The sequence below is a fragment of the Bos grunniens genome, chromosome 4, assembly GCF_055505025.1.
Source record: "Bos grunniens cultivar Pamir isolate PY7600 chromosome 4, Bosgru_T2T1.0, whole genome shotgun sequence".
Classification (NCBI taxonomy): Eukaryota; Metazoa; Chordata; class Mammalia; order Artiodactyla; family Bovidae; genus Bos; species Bos grunniens.
The window spans coordinates 114,198,907-114,216,622 of record NC_141168.1 but is presented as its reverse complement, the minus strand read 5'-3'; the positions used below and the strand labels follow the sequence as shown (position 1 = coordinate 114,216,622).

The 17,716-nt window shown below is 46.1% G+C and overlaps 1 protein-coding gene across 1 annotated transcript in view; it reads right to left on the bottom strand.

Annotated features, from left to right (window-relative positions):
• The window catches only part of VWC2 (von Willebrand factor C domain containing 2), a 130,767-nt gene that overhangs the window by 97,681 nt on the left and 15,370 nt on the right, over positions 1 to 17,716 (bottom strand). The window contains exon 3 of the mRNA XM_086398609.1: positions 3,660 to 3,789. Coding sequence (XP_086254735.1) covers positions 3,660 to 3,789 — 130 coding nt within the window. The remainder of the gene's footprint in view (positions 1 to 3,659; positions 3,790 to 17,716) is intronic.

Sequence of the window (17,716 nt, the reverse complement as noted above, 5' to 3'; positions counted from 1 at the left end):
TGTAGTATCTTAAGCAATGACCAAGTGTTTCCATGAGATAGGTACTATTTCTTTGGTAAAAATTTTAGAAAAGTATAATGTTGAAGCCATGTGGGAATGGTCTTTTCCTTATGAGAAGGATGTCTCGCACACACACACACACACATCATTCGATGCTGTGCAACTCACAACATGTGGTTTAATTATGATCTTATCCTGCTGTCTGAAATACACAAGGGAAAAAAACAAAATCCAACTGTGTCTAATTCTTAGTGCCTCTCACATGTTTTCCAAGAAAGTGTGTCTAGTAATGTGAAATCTCTGTATTTATCTTAAAAGTTTTGTAAAAACTGTCCTTTTCCTCTAAAAAATAGCCGTCCTCATTCTCTGGTGGAAATAAAGCTATAAATAACTAACATCAAGTAGCAGTGAATACTCCAGGGGGATACACAATCCCTGTGAATTGTGCTCTTGGTGTACATATTTCCCCTCAGGTATAACATTCCACATTGGAGAACCAGAGTTAGTCCCAACAAGACTCTCCCATTTCAAGGCCAACACCCTACATCCGTCAGCTTTCTCCTCTGAGTACTCAGAGTAAGGAAACGTGCACACACGCAGGACGGAGCTTGAAGGGAATGTGTGTGGTGGGTGTGAGCTGCATGAGGCGCACGAGTGCCAGGGAGAACTCGGAATCCTGAAAGTCAGCAGAACACTCCCTGTATCGCCAAAAAAATCCGAAAACCAGCCCCACACAAACCACCATTTTATCAGAGAACATCCTCGGGAGATTGATCTATGCAAGACAACAACGTGAATGTTTTAAGTTGCATGTGATTTGTGATCATTTATTTATATTCCAGGCATTCTTGATTTCAAACTTCTGCACCTTTGATGCAAGTGATTTTGGCAGCTTGCAACTGAACTGTTATTATGCTTCTGTTGGGAGAAGGAGTTAGTTAATGCCACAGGTTAAAACATTAGAGTGTGAAAGTGAAGACTGATTTCCCAAGATCAGGAGTTAAAACCTTCATGTTCCACCCAAGCTAAGTCTATCCAAGCATGTAATTTTATATAAGGCATCACTTCTGATGTCCTGTAATCTTTAACCTATCAGATGTGTAACTTTTTGTTATGAAGACACTGATTTTTGTGTGCAGCTATAGGGACAGACCGCCATAAATTATTCACTGATCTCAACAGCTATTACAGGACTTTCATATCTGGGAGAAACTGTTCTCATTTTTCAAGCAAAATTTTCACTAAGAATTCCAGGCACCATCTGCCCTGTCAAGGTCAAAATACCCTACACCTAAAGAGACAGATGAAAACCAGATTATGTCTAGTGAATATGTTATAACAAAACTTAAAGAGAACTTACATGATTAGACACATTTACATTTATTTACGGGTCCATTTCTGAAAGTAAAAAGTTTTTTTTATATAATTGGATCAAACCTTTGAAGACAAATCCTTTTGTAATAATCTTTCTTAATCTAGCTTTTTTAAAAACATTCATCCTCCTTCTAAGAGTCTCTAAGATAATACTCACCAAATCCTGCCTTATTTCATCTTATGCTGTCTCTCAAAGTTAGAGGCAGAGCGTTTAGAAGTTTGACTTCAGAACAACCATCTTCTCTCCCCTCAAAACATCAGTACAATATTAAAACATCCCGTGAGTCTCTGACCAGACCTTATTTATACAGAATTTACTTTTGAACATTGTTTGCTTATCCAAAAAATAAAATTATGTCTTAATAATAAAAACTGAACCAAACAGAAATAAGTGACTTTAAATCTTCATAACATTTCAAAATATTCACACAAGATAAAGAATTAATTCAAATAATTTCTAACTCTATACTGTAACTGGGATATATCTTCAGGGCAAAAAGAACTGCAAAAAAATCGTGAACTTTGCCCAGTAGGTTTCATGCTGATTGTGGTATAAACAGAAGATATCCTGCGTGTTTTATGGAAAAGAACAACTAAGCAAATACATTGATAATATTGAGTTATATACAGAGATGGGGACAAAGATAGAGATCAAAAGACATAAAGCAAACGAAACAGGGAAATTTGAACAATGGGTATAGATAGTGAAGGATATATCTTTGTTCCTTGTGCTATTTATCAATATTCTGTAGATTTGAAATTTTTATAAAGCTTTTGGGGTTGAAAAAATCCTCAAGGATGCAAGTCATGTTTTCGTATCTTTTGTAAACATTGAGATGAGGACTCCCTGACTGTCTAAGGCCAAAACTTTGTTTTTTATCATAACTGACAAGTGAGACACAGTATCTTGGATACTTAGGACGCCAACTATTTGAGCCACTTGTATTGAAGCTATTCACTAAATACTGTTGACTTGGGGAGAGGCGGAACAAGGCCGCCAAGCGCAGCACAGTGCAGCCTGGACCTCAAAGGTCCTGGTCCCAAACCTACGCAATTACCAGCTCCCCCTTCTCCAGGCTCCCTTCTCTCCACAGCCCACTGAGATGCTGCCGCATCCTGCTTCCACAGAAACTTCACCTCCTCTCCTACTGACTTCTTTCAAGAATCTAAAAATCTCCCATGGTGACATCTGGCTGTCTGTGTGTGCCTGGAGGTGTCTGTGGCACCTCACAGCCACACAACAGCGATGGGCATTATGGCAGAATCTCAGAATGACCTCAGACACTAGTAACAGCCCGGGTAACCATCCGCCACTGACAAGGCCCACATCTCCTGGCTTGATGTCCAGCAACTCCACAGCTGACAAGCTGGTAACCTCACAAGTAAGCTCATCACTTCTTTGACACACTCTGGCCATGGGGGAGTTGCTTTCATCTTTCTGAGACACCCTGCTCTGGCCTCATCTTGCATCATGGCCTTGGGGCCACACAGAGGCGGCCCAACACCCTCCCAAGGCAGGACCCCCCTGTACCTGAAGATGCGCTTGCCTGACCAGAGTCAACTCTCTTCCAAGCGCTTCATCCATCCAACCACCTGGGTCACAGTTGTTCAACCCCCCTCCTGAAGAACCCACTCTCATCAACACCCCCATAAGTGGTGCCCAGACAGGCTCAGAGCTCAGGTACAAAGCAGTTTCCACCCTGCAGGTTGAGGAGACACTCTCCCTGGCTAACCACATCCCTCCTGCCATTTCTCTTTGACAAAGCACAGGAGGCTTCCCATCTCCCCTGGCCTCTCACACGGAAGAAGAGAGGCTTCTTTCTCTTCCTGCCGAATTTGCTTAAGAAAAACATTCAACGATGTTCCACGTTTAATTCACTTAGTAATGAAAAGTAAATGAGCCCAACCGGCATGTTTGATTTGTGGCGGAAAGAGAGAAACTGCTTTGCAAGAACAAACAAAGTTAAATTAAAGTAAGCGACTCGCCCCGACAGTGGAAATTGAATTTTCCTCCAAAGAACTTAAACACCTTTAAAGCATGGAACTGATACCAATAAGAGGGCTGGCCTTACTGGAACCCAGCTCCCGAAGGTTCCCCGGAGCCCAGAGGGCAAGGACTCGCGTGCTAGGGCGTGGATGCAAATACCAAAACTCACAAGCGTCCCATCCTGCAGCCTGCTCTTCCCGTCCTGCATCTCATCGTGCCTCTCTTCCTGCGTCCATGGAAAGCGCTCGGGAACGCGTGCGTCATTGCCGCGCGCAGGGCTAACCGCGCAGGCACCTACCGTTTTTGCAGATGGGGCAGCACTGGTCCGGCTCGTACACGGGGTCCACGCACTCGGTCTGTGGACACGCGGACACCGCGCACAGCACTTCCCCGCTGGCCTCGCAGCGGCACCGCTCGCACGGCGACACCTGCAACACAGGCCACGGTCAGGGGCAGCGTCTCCGTCCTCTGCTGAAACCTCACACACTTCCCTAGCCCACGAGGACAGGGACTGAAGTTGAGGAGGCTCCCCTGGGCGTGAGGTCACCGACCCACCGGGGACCCCGAGGTTGCTCTCTCCCTCCTCGCTCCACACTGGGGAGCCTCTATTTTTATTAACCCACATAGTGAGCTTCTTTACAAGCTTTCTGTTGAAGAAAGATTTTTGTTTCTCTAAAAATTACACAGCACGTTGTACTGAGTTCTTGCCCACCCAGGCATCCTGTAGATCCTGCATAGCCCTGCCCAGGGCCAGCCGGCCTTCAGGGCCCACTCTTATCATCTCTGCCCAGTGAAGAAAGCGGAGCAGGACAGGAAGGGGAGGGGTGATGGAAGGAGAAACCTAGGGCTTCTCAGAGCTGGGCACCTGGCCAGGGGCTGTCCCAACACGACCTCATTTAACGCTCAGGGCAGCAGTGACCACACCTACTCCAATGGTGGTCCTTGTTTCTGGCAAGGAAACTGAGGCTCAGGTGTCAGGCAATGGGCCACAGGTAGAGCAGACCTTTCATCAGAGGCAGGGCTTCGGCTCCAGAGCCCAGGGCCACTCCTGGGCCGTCGCTTCCATCACCCAGTGTCACCACATCCTTCACATCCTGGTGCCAACTGGCCTCGCTGAATTTGCCAGCCTCTGGCCCCAATGCCCCCTTTTTGGCTCTCTCCAATCCAGCACAATAAGGGGCTTCCCAGGTGGTACTAGTGCTAAGGAAGCTGCCTGCTGAAGCAGGAGATCTAAGAGACGTGGGTTCCATCCCTGGGTCGGGAAGGTCCCCTGGAGGAGGGCGTGGCAACCTACTCCAGTATTCTTGCCTTGGAAATCCCATGGACAGAGGAGCCTAGGGGGCTACAATCCATAGGGTCGCACAGAGTCAGACACTACTGAAGCGACTTAGCATGCAGTCGAGCATTATGGCCATTCCTGGCAAGGCTGGACACTGCCAACAAATCCCCCTGTAGTAACTCAGACAGGTCGTGGTGGGGATGATATTTATTTTCCTGGAAATCCCCAGTGGAGTGAGTTTTCATCTGGGTTGACCCATGATAAAGTGAAACAGGACATGCAGACCCAGCAATCGGACCCTGTGATGTGGGACAGTGCAGATGAGGGGAGGACTGTCAAACCGAGTTTTCTGGACAGGGAAGCCCTGATTCACTTTTGCTGGTAACACCTGTGGCACAACCAGCACCACACAAAGGACTCTCATGGCTGCTCCCTCAGACTAAACAGTGCAGATGCCCCAAACTGGAATCTCCACTCAGTGAGCTGACATCTCCACCGAGGGGCTTGCTTACTGCATGAAGCAAAAGCTCTACTTGTACTCAAAGGCGTGGTTTTCAGGCACTAAACCACTTGTAGCTGAGAATCAGGAGTGAGGGGATATGAGTGTGTGTGTTCACACTTGAAAAGTAGGAGAAATAAGACACTGAAAAAACACTTTAGAGTTGCCCAGAGTTGACTGGTTTGCATTACAATCTTAGAAGTTAAAGTCAATCTGCCAGCAATGTAAAGGCACATATTTGAGACGCGGTGCAGGTATGGGAAAGTTCTCTCGCTTCCATAACGAGCATGGCTCCGCTGCTCCCCTTCTGTCCTCTGTCTCCTACCAGTTCCCCGCTCAGCCAGTAGCATCCTCGTGTCCAGGGTGGGTTCACTCAGTGAGCAGGATATGAAAAGAATTGTGGAATTTTCAAAAGCAGAGATCCTGAGTTGCAAGGGCTCCAGCTCACTATAGGTCAGAGGCTCCAGAGTGGAGGCATAAAGCGCAGAGTGGGTGGGTTAGACAGAGAGGAGGCACTTCCCACTCCAGAAGTGAGGATAGTCCCACTGGGAGGGCTGGAGACTCAGGGAAGAGCAAGAGGGCCGGGAGTCACTGCCGTCTGTCCTCAAGAAATGGGCACAGGGAGCTCCCTGGTGGGCCACTGGTGAAGACTCCATGCTCCCAATGCAGGGGCACAGGCTCAATCGCCGGGTCAACTAAGATCCTGCATGCCTCATGGTGTGGCCAAAAAAGGGCAACAGCCAGGCACCACACACGCCCTGGCTGTCATGCAGGAAGCAGGAAAAAGCCCCATTTGGGTTTGGGAATTTGAAAGGAGAGAAGGGCCCTCCTGTCCTGTCCCCAGGACAGGGCCAGAAAGGCTTCATCACAGGTCCTAAGTAGCCCCTCCTGGAAGTCAGTCTTCTTCCTGCTCTGGGCCTGAGACAGCACCCTGCCCCACCACAGAGCCATACTCAAATCACACAAGCAGCTTGGACTGCTGTTTTCTTTAAGGACTGCAACTTGGGACTTCCCTGGTTGTCTGTGTTGAGTCCTGCCTCAAGGCCACAGAAGCAGAGCCCAGAACCAAAGTCACCTCTGAAGCTGACTGACCCCCTTTGTAACTGTTATCAAAAGCCCCCGTGATCTTCACGAACAGATTAGGTGACTCTAAATTAGGCAAAGATGCCAAACAGGTGGTGCCAGTAGTGAAAAATCCACCTGCCAATCCAGGAGACATAAGAGATGCGGGTTTGAGCCCTGGGTCAGGAAGATACCCTGGAGGAGGGCAAGGCAACCCACTCCAGTATTCTTGCATGGAGAATCCCATGACAGAGGACTCTGGAGGGCTACAGTTCACAGGGTCGCAAAAAGCTGGACACAACTGAAGTGACTTAGCACGCACACATACCACCCTACACTGCCCTAACCAGTCACCTAGTGCCAACCTTCCAGCAGGAATTTTCTTTGTTTGAAGGCTATAAAAATCAGCTACTAACCTACGAAGATCATGGCATCTGGTCCCATTACTTCATGGGAAATAGATGGGGAAACAGTGGAAACAGTGTCAGACTTTATTTTGGGGGGCTCCAAAAACACTGCAGATGGTGATTGCAGCCATGAAATTAAAAGACGCTTACTCCTTGGAAGAAAAGTTATGACCAACCTAGACAGCATATTCAAAAGCAGAGACATTACTTTGCCAACAAAGGTCTGTCTATCCTCTGTTGGAATCAAGTACAATTAAATACTTTTTATTTAAAGTAATTAAAATTTTATAACAAAATTTATGACATCCACATTATATATCCCTCTATTTACTGAGACATTATATACACCTCTACTTACTGAGACAAAAAATATAAAGCTGTTTTAAATGATGTTCATCTAAGACTAACAATGGTTATTTTTGGGTAAGAAATTAATTATAGGGACTTCCCTGGTGGTCCAGTGGCTAAGACTTTGTGTTCCCAATGCAGGGGGCCCAGGTTTGATCCCTGGTTGAGGAACTAGATCCTGCATGCTACAACTAAGAGTTCACATGCTGCAATCAAGACCCAGTGCAGCCAAATAAATAAATAAATACTTTAAAAAAGAAATTTATGAAAAATTTTAAATCATCATCTTTGCAGTTTTACAAGTTGTTTGAATACTTTTTGTTTAGTCATGATAATTTTTACAAAATGAAGTAATTTTTCCTTACAAAAATATTAAAGGTGAAGGGTTTACTATTTCCTCATGTCTTCCTATCTTTTTTTCTTTTTATGTTCCCCAAGTTTAGATTAGTTTTTTCTCTTGGCTGTGCCCCTCAGCTCGTGGAATCTTAGTTCCCCGATCTGGTGTTGAACCCAGGCCCCAGCAGTGAAAGCACCAAGTCCTAGCCGCTGGACTCTCAGGGAATTCCCCCAAGTTATTTTATCCAGATTTACATTATTTACTTTTTTTCCTGTAATTACAATTCCTATAGTTGATTAATCTTAGTCTAATATTTAAATAGATTTGAGGTTCACCTCCTGTCTTTTTACAATGGTTTTTCTATTCCTGAGTTATTTATTTTTATTCATCTCTTAATTAGCTAAATTTCTTGTAAAGTTTTTTCAGGAAGGTCACAAGGGTGCTATATTTTCTGACTTCTTTTATGTTGAAAATACCTGCATATTGCCTCTGAAACTGTATTTTGAATGAATGTACTGTATTTGGATCACCTTTTCTTTCCACCTCAAAACAATATAGACATTGCTTAATTATAAAAAACAAACAAACAAACAAAAAAAAACAAAGGTCTGTCTAGTCAAGGCTATGGTTTTTCCAGTGGTCATGCAGGGATGCGACAGTTGGACTGTGAAGAAAGCTGAGTGCCGAAGATTTGATGCTTTTGAACTGTGGTGTTGGAGAAGGCTCTTGAGAGTCCCTTGAACTGCAAGGAGATCCAACCAGTCCATTCTAAAGGAGATCGGTCCTGGGTGTTCTTTGGAAGGAATGATGCTAAAGCTGAAACTCCAGTACTTTGGGCACCTCATGTGAAGAGCTGACTCATTGGAAAAGACGCTGATGCTGGGAGGGATTGAGGGCAGGAGGAGAAGGGGACAACAGAGGATGGGATGGCTGGATGGCATCACTGACTCGATGGACATGAGTTTGGGTGAACTCCAGGAGTTGGTGATGGACAGGGAGGCCTGGCGTGCTGCGATTCATGGGGTCACAAAGAGTCGGAAACGAGTGAGCGACTGAACTGAGCTGAACTGAACCTACGAAAACTGTTGACTCTCCCCAGTCTGTCAGGAAGTCTGCCCGCTGTACTCACAGCGCCCACATTATCTCTGTTCTTTGTCCTTAATAAACTCACTCCCTTCTGAAATGCTCTGTGTCTGGAAATTATTTTCCAACCCATGCTCAAACTGCCTCAACAGTCCAGTGGTTAAGACTCTGCACTGTCAGTGCAGAAGGCCCAAGTTCAATCTCTGGTCAGGGGACTGGATCCCACATACTGCAAGCCACAATAAAGATAGAAGATCCCATGCTGACTTGGCACAGCCAAATTAACTCATGAATAAATTAAGTAACTTAAACTAATAAATAAGTTTTTTTTTAAAAAGGTTAGCAACTTGATCAAAGGTTGGATTGTGGGTTTTACTATCATGAAATATTTGGAAATCCTGGTTCAACTATGCAGAGGTTTGTTTACTTCTCAAAAATCGGAGTTTAGGCTTACAGTCAAGATCACAAGGGTGTTCCTCCCAGACTTCAGCCCGTGCTCTGTCTTCCCCAACCACGTGTGTGGCTGAAAACCCCCTTGCCCAATGGTAGCAGGCGGGGGCAGCAGACTGGCCTCTAGGACCCTGGTGGGAGGTCAGCCTGCCCAGGGCCTGATTGGATTCCACTCGGCTGCTCTGACTCCAGGCGCCAGGTCTGAGCACTGCCCGAGCCACAGAATCCTCAGCTACCAGCTCGGGCCCCAAAAGGCCTCCTGCCACCCCATGTTCTCTGCCCTTCAGTGCAATCTGAAGGTAAGGATGCCTAGTGCATTCCTGAATCTGTGAGCAGCAACGTACGCTTCTAAGGTGCAGTTCTGCAGTCTCTCCTGTTAGCAATAGCTACCTATACTGTGTATAACACATCCAATGACTGGAATATCACCCTCTGCAGTCTTCCAGTTACAAATCCAAGTTTTGTACATATCAGAAATTAGATGCAGAGCCTGGAAGAGCACTTGGTCATTTGAGGAAGAGGAGTCCACTCTCAAGGAACCCACCATGGACTGGAGTAATCAACTGTTGTGTTGAAGGAGAAGAACACGATTCTTCAGAATGAGAGTAAAGATAAGCTCTATGTCATTCATTCATTCATTTATCCCAGTCCTGAGGCCAGATGACGAGCCCCCACTGTGTGCTATTTCCAGAAAGGTAGGAACATGGGTCATGGCTAGGAGGGGGGATGATGGCTAGGAAGCCTGGTGAGGGGCCAGCAATTGACCAGCCTGGGATCCAAGTCTGGATGCCGAGGGCCTCTCTGTCTTACAGGCCTCCTCTGCTTTCAGAGTCACCCCAGTGACCGTGACTTACAAACAGCTTTAAAGTGGATCTCATCTGAAGGGTTTCCTTAAAGAATCTGCCTGCAATGCAGGAGACCATGGTTCTATCCCTGGGTCAGGAAGATCCCCTGGAGAAGGAAGTAGCAACCCACTCCAGTATCCTTGCCTGGAGAATCCCATGGACAGAGGAGCCTGGTGGGCTATAGTCCATGGGGTTGCAAAGAGATGGATACTACTGAGCAACTAACACTTTCACTTTCAACCTGAAGCAAAACCATGAAGAACAGACTTGCCGGAACATGTTTTCGCTGAACCATCTATGAACAGATAAAAGAAAGATACTAACTTGACAGTGACTAGAATGTTTTCATAGTTAGAACCTTAGAATGCTCAGTAATGACGTACATGTCCATATCACATGTGCATAGGCAGTAAGACTCTACATTAAATACTGAGTTTATTTCTAAACAATTAAGTAGGAACAAGCAATGTAAGTCACACATGAAATGATTCTTAAATGTAAAATGAGGCCTTCATGATGGATACTGCTTGCAACAATCGCCTCACACATAAATGATCTGTATAAGTGAGTAGTGGTTTGGGAAGACCTTCTGTGCAAGTCATCTATTAGTGGTTGTATTTTATCCCATATATTTCACATTCATGAATTCAGGTGCAGTCAGATCTCTGTCTGTAAGGAGCTTTGCCTTGTGTCATTTCATAACCATGATTATCATCATTATAACTGTGAGAAGGACCAGGCTGTGAAACACAGCAGAAAACTACTGTGTTCAAAGGCAGAATTCGAATCCCACTCTTGTCTGTGTCCTAAATGTCTTTCTATTCTCAAAGCAGCGACTTATTTTGTACAACATGTACTTTTTTTTTTTTTTACTTCTTTTACCCAGCATTGTGACCTTGAGATGTATCTCTGCTGTAGCATACCATTCCTTTTTGATCATATTCCATTGGATAGACATGCTGCTGTTTGTGTATCCATTTACTTGCTTATGGACATTTGGGTTGTTTCTAGTTTGGGGCTGTTACCCATAAAGCTGCAATGAAAACTTGGGGACACAGAAAAGAAACTAATTTCCAGACACTTCCTGCTGCTTCATCCCGCCTACACAGCACCTTCTCCTCACCATCCGGCAGAATGTCCACCTTCTTGGGAATACCAATATACTTTTCTTAAATCCAGTTTCTACATATCTTTCTGTCCTGTACTGCCAGAAAAGGCCAGTGGCCCAGGTGAGAAGTCAAAGATGCCTTGTGTCACCTGAATTCTGCTGTCTGACTAACAACCAGCATTATGTTTCCAATCTGGGACTTTGTCCTGGGGTTGCTGGCATGGAAGCCATGAAACCTCACTAATTACACGCTGAATGCAGATGCCCCTGCCAGAACAGACGAATCAGAGACCATGAAAATCCTAGTTAAATGTCCCAAGAAATTGTAACATTTTCATAGATGGGATTAATTTATGCACGAAGAGATGTCAGCCCAGACCTTTCTCAACTAAAATCATTCAACCTGAAATAAACTCTTCTCTTTATTTCATCCATCAGCAGAGAGATCCTCTTTATTTTTCTAACTGTTGTACTGTTGGATTCTGCAAAGTAAGATTAACATGAAAACAAAGAGAAACACTGAAATCTGGGGCTTCCATCTCCCTTCCCCTTTCCTGCTCCCCCATCCTCTCCTTTCTTTGAATCTCTGTAAGACCCAGGGCCCCTTGAATTCCTCCAGGCACACTGGCCGAGAGTGCAGTCCTACTCCCAGCCTGCAGTCAGCTGCTAACTAGATTCAGCACAACTCAAGAGCCAGGGCTGAGTCCCTGTCACATTGGGATAGTTATAGCAACTGAGCTGGTGCAAAATGCTGCACAGGTTCAATAAATATTGACTGAATCAAGGAAAAAATGGTTGGAAAGACACAAGAGCTAAAATTAACTTGCACAGCACATGAGAAACAGAAAAAAAAAAAATGAAATCTACAGCTTTGCTTCAGAAAGGGCTGGTCACCACCTGGTGAGGAGCTCTGAAGGATTAGACACCCACACACAAGGCAAAGGGAAGACAGATCCTTCTATTATGAGGGATCAAGATTTGGATTACATGCTTAATCCACAAGCGGACGAGAAGATACAGACGTTAGAATGATATAAATACAAAAACGGAGACTTACAGAAAGGATCCGACAGTGCATAGAGGGATGTGTGGAAATTAGGCCCCTAAACCCACAGCCTGACATCAGTAAGCAATTCCTGGAGATTCTGGAGCAGTCCAGTCCTGCACGTGGGAAGCAGGTGTCCCCCATGCTCTGCCTGTTACATCTCTCCTACCTGTTCTACTCTGTGTGCCACAGTTTCCTATAAATAGAGAAAACTTACATGGAATACCTGAGGACTCATACTCTGACAAGCTAGAACCAAGATTGCTGGGAGAAATACCAATGATTTCAGATATGCAGATGATACCACTCATGGGTAGAAAATGAAGAAGAACTAAAGAGCCTCTTGATGCTGATGAAAGAGAGAGTGAAAAAGCTGGATTGAGACTCAACATTCCAAAAAGTAAGGTCATGGCATCCAGTCCCATCACTTCATGGGAAATAGAAGGGGGAAAAGTAGAAACAGTGATAGACTATTTTCTTGGGCTCCAAAATCACTGCGGACAGTGACTGCAGCCATGAAAGTAGAAGATGCTTGCTCTTTGGAAGGGAATCTATCACAAACCTAGATAGCGTATTCAAAAGCAGATACGTCACTTTGCTGACAAAGGTCCTTATAGTCAAAGCTGGGTTTTTCCAGTAGTCATATATGGATGTGAGAGTTGGACCATAAAAAAGGCTGAACGCTGAAGAATTGATACTTTCAAATTGTGGTGCAGGAGAAGACTCTAGAGAGTCCCTTGGACTGCACGGACATCAAACCAGTCCATCCTAAAGGAAATCAACCCTGAATATTCATTGGAAGGACTGATGCTGAAGATATAATGTTTTGGCTACATGATGTTGAGAGCCGACTCATTGGAAAAGACCCAGATGTTGGGGAAGACCGAAGGTAAGAGGAGAAGAGGGTGGCAGAGGATAAGATGGTTAGATAGTATCACTGACTCAATGGACGTGAATTTGAGCAAACTCTGGGAGATAGTGGAGGACAGAGAGGTCTGGAGTGCTGCAGTCCCATGGACTGCAGACTCAGACACAACTTAGCAACCAAACACCAACAAACATACTCTCTTACTTACGCAATGGACCAACTTCAAATACAAATATGGAAGTTACCAGATGTGGACACACCCACCCTGCAGACGGGTTTATGCAGGCATGGGTCCTGGGACAGAAAGACAGGAACAGGCTGCCCAGGACCTACCACCAAATCCTCCCACCTCCACTGGCTGATCCCATAGGCTCCCTACCTAAGAGAATCCTGTATCTCACAGGGACATAAAGACATGCCGAAGTCATTCACCTCAGTGCCCAGTTGCAGACAATGGCAGGTGCCAACTGAGCTATATGCATGTCACAACTCCTAAAGGCGAAGCTGTCCCTAGGGGCTGGAGGGAGAGGAAAGAGTATAGACTGGAATGGGGGTAAGTCAGCTGCAGAAGAGGCGGCAGGCAGAGAAGGGGCCCCATCCGGGTAGACAGGATGTATCACTGCTCCTCAGGTCCCTCCTGGGGCCAAGAACCTACCCTAAAGAGACTCAGAAATCTGACCTGGTGAGAACAAACATTTTCTACCATCAGCAGAACTAAAAGAACTGTTCTGAAACTAAAGAACAAGAACTCAGTGTTAGTGCATCTGAGTTTTATTTATATATTAGTCATTCAGTCATGTCCGACTCTTTTGTGACCCCATGGACTATAGACCATCAGAGTCGTCTGTCCATGGGATTTTCCAAGCAAGGATACTGGGGTGGGTTGCCATTGCCTTCTCCAGGGGATCTTCCCAACCCAGGGATATACTATGACTTTTTTTGGTTAATTATTCTGATAATCTCTAATTAAGGAACAAGTTGCCATGCAGAGATACATACAAATTTTAACTCTTTTTTTTTTTTCAGGAGAAGTTTTTCAATAGTTTTAAAATAAAAACTAATGTAAGTGTTTTCAAGTTTAAGATACTACATCACTTTCTCATTTCATTTTTTTAATCTGCAAAACAACAATCTAAATAAAGTTTTGAAACAAGAAAATTTTCTTAAAAGAGAATTCCTCTGTTCACATGTTATCTTTTCTCTCCCCACCGAATGGATTGTAACTTCTTTAATAACCACTCTTTACTTTTCTGATGTTGTATTTTCATAGGATAAAGTTATTTTAAGAAAAAATTTAATGTGATAAAAGAAAATGTTATCGAAACTAAAAAAAAAAAAAGAGAGAGAGAGAAAGAAAGAAATAAGAGGCAGGAGCTAAAATTGCCCTTCCCTAAAAGCAGTCTAGGCTTGGCCCTGGATGACAGCATCCTCCCAAAACCACTGCCACACTTCTGTCACCAGATGGCGAGAGTGTCCTTTCTAGCTGCTAAATGTCTTCCCCAAAGTGCCCAGAGTCACACTTGTGAGCAGGATGCACTTAAGGGGAATCAAAAAGTCCCTTCTACTTAAACCACAGGTCTCATCAGCTTCTTATGACTGGGAGCTGGGTTATTTTGGAGCTGGAGGAAAAGGCAGGAGAAATGCTTTTCAACCCTGCTTTTGTATGGAGTGAACACACACCCGCAGGGCTGATGTACGGCCAAGGAACCTGCTTAGCAAGTCAGAGCAGTGGCTGGAACTGAGAGTCTGACCAGGGCCCTGGGTCATTCAGGTACCAACTTCACGAGTATGTCCTGGGCCAGTCTTTCTACTCTGACCAGTATCTCCTGACTCCTAGCAAGAAGCCTGAAAAATGCTATGCGGGTCCCAGCTTTCTTTTCAACAGTCACTTTGGACTAAATCCTTCCCCAACCTTACTACAGGTTCCACATCTGAAACTGTCTTAAATTAGAGCAAGGCCTCACTAAGCCCCTAAGCAGCAGAGGCCTGCCTCGGACATGGGGCACCACCAGCAGCCTGCATCTCCCAGGCTCTGAGCGCTCTCTGAGCTCCACCCCTGTCCATCAGGGCCACAGGGGGCGCCCACTCCCTGTAAGGCTCTCTGTCCTCCCCCTACCACAAGGACAGCAGCTCTGGAGTGAAACGAACCTGATCCACAGCCAGCTTCCAGCCACCACACTAACCAATGGTCCTTCGCAGCTACAGAAAGCGGCTGCTTCCTCTGCCTTTAGAGATTTTTGTTTTGTTTTGTTCTTTTTGTCTTTCCCCTGGCTGTCAGAGAATGGATTTGCACACAAAGGGACTTAATTAAGAACTGTCCCCAGGAGCTGTCAGTTTCCAGTCTCAAGAAGAACACAACTTCACCCACCACACACACACACACACACACACACACACAGCAGATGAACAGAACAACAGTCTGACAACCCGACAAGGCCCTGCTTTCTTCTCAGGCACCAAAGACTGACTTTTTCTCCTTTATAGTTTAGCTTGAAGCAGGACCCTCTGTCTAACATCTTTCAAAACTTCTTGTGAATAAGTCCTCTGGGTAAATTTGGATCATGCAGGAACTCACTCAACGGGAAAATGTGGACAGTGTTTACATGGTGTATTTCGCCTGGCGGCAAGCAGTCAAGTAGTTGGGATGAGAATGAAGAAGGCTGCTGCTTCTGAGATGAAGACCCAGACCTGGTGAGTGTCCTGGAAGGGTCCTGATCTGACAGATCACACAGTCAAATAAGATGCAGCAAAAAGCCTGCTGGCCTCCTGTTAAGAGCTGAACATTTGTAAATTCATATGGTTAAAATTCATACGGTGAAGCTCTCACCCACAGTGTGATGGTCTCTGGAGGGAGAGCCTGTGGGAGGTCCTAAGGGTAAGATGAGGCCGAGTTCATGAGGGTGAGGCCCTCAGGGTGGGCTTAGTGTCCTCCCGTGAGAGGAGGAAGGCCCTCTCTCTACCTTGTGAGGACATGGTGAGAAGGTGGCCATGTACAAGACAGAGCGAGCAGAATCAGACACTGGAGGCACCTCAATCTTAGACTTCAACTCTCCAGAACCAAGAGAAGCAAATTTCTGTTGTTTCAGGCACCCAGTCTCATGTATTTCACTCTAGCAGCCTGAGCTAAGACACCACCTGCACCCGCATTTCTGCAGTGGAGAGAGGTGTGTGTCCACGTGGACCCAGCCCTGGCCTCCAGCTCTTGGCTTGCTGCAAACAGAGCTGACAGAGAGGAGGCGGGGCCAACAAGGTCTGGAGTAACCCCAGCCTGGACCCCACTCCCAGTAGGGAGGGCCCCTCTCTTCCCACTTGGGATCATGGGGGATGGTAAGATTTTGATGGAACAGCTTTAATACTTTACCTATTCACAGATTTCTAAAATTAAGACCTTAATAGACGGGACATGAGGCCAACTGGGCATGATCACCCACTCAGGCCAAATGGGGGGAAAAGGCCAGGGGAGCAGTTCCGTTAAGGCCAAACTCCTTCTGGGACCTCCCTGGTTGTCCAGTGGTTAGGACTCAATGCTTCCACTGCCAGGGCCCAGGTTTAGTCCCTGGTCGGGAACTAAGAGCCCACAAGTTGAGTGGTACAGCCAAAAAAATTTGAAAAGCCCAACTCCTCTTAAATAATGAGAGGATCTAAATTCTTTTATTTTGGAATTAGCATAAAGGTTAAAGATAAGTAATCCTTAGGAGAAAGAAGCAATAAAATGAATGGGCTTCCCTGGTGGCTCAGTGGTAAAGAATCTGCCTACAATGCATGAAACGCAAGAGACATTGGTTTGATCCCTGGGTCAGGAAGATCTCCTGGAGAAAGAAATGGCAACCCACTCTGGTATTCTTGCCAGGAAAAATTTCATGGACAGAGGAGCCTGGTGGGTTACAGTCCATGGGGTCACAAACAGCTGGACATGACTGAAGCAACTGAGCATGCACAGCCTTCCTTTAATATACAAATGACAAAAACTAAGTGTCTTCCAAGAGCAGGCTTTTAAAAGGTGGGTGTGAGATGTGATGAGAGGACTGGTTTCCTTGGGGATACAAGTTCAGAAATGAGGCAGTGAACTGGTGATAACAGGGAGTGGTGGGGACTCTGGCAAATGGAGAAAGCACTTAACACACTGAAGCCCATGTGTGTATCCCTTCCTGACACACAGACATGTACACATTCCGGAAGCACACAAAACCATGCCGCTTTCTTTCAGCATTCTTCACTTGGGATGGAAGTAATAATGCTTAAACGCTAAATGGGGAGAGATGAAGACCTCCAGAGGCGCGCTGACTCAGTGGAGCTGGAGGGAACAAGGGTCACAATCGCCAACTAGAAAGTGGCCACGTGGACACATCTGAGGTTGGAGCCTGGCTCCCAGCAGCCTGCCTCAGCTGTCAATCACCCAGCAAGTGCTGGGCCACGGGCTGAGCCTGGAGCACAGGCATCCTCAGCTCACACCTTTGGCCCCTGCACTTCGCCTTGAAGCTCAGCCTCTTCCACAGCATCCTGCAGTTACAACAGGCCAGCCCAGCGGTTTCTCCAGTTAATGAGGTCCCTTTCCACAGAGGTTTAAAACACCATGGGGCTCACTCACAAAAAAGGGACCATCTTTGAGCTCAGACACCTCCCTGAGAGCCAACCTTTCAATTGTGCCAGTGGCCCCTCACTGTTACCCCGGAGCAAGCTGAGCTTACTTCCTTGGCTCCCTGGAGGGCACAGGAAGCCTGAGGGGAACTCTGTTGCCAGTGGGAGGTGACCTGAGCCGAGTGGTTGACATCACAGCACAGTTTATCCCTCAGGCCACTGGTGTCCCCTGCTCCTCACAGGCCCAGGCAAAGGCAGCAGGCTTGTCAGAATTCTTTCTCTTCCTGACTCCCAGACCCTGACGTTTCTGCAAGTGTGACATGACTCAACTACTGGCCCGTGGAGGCAAAGGTGCTCCAGGCGGCCCTGCTCCCCATGGGAATGGATGGCCAGCATCCTGTCCACCCGGCTTCCCTGCACTGGGGCCTGGGGAACAGAGATGCCCC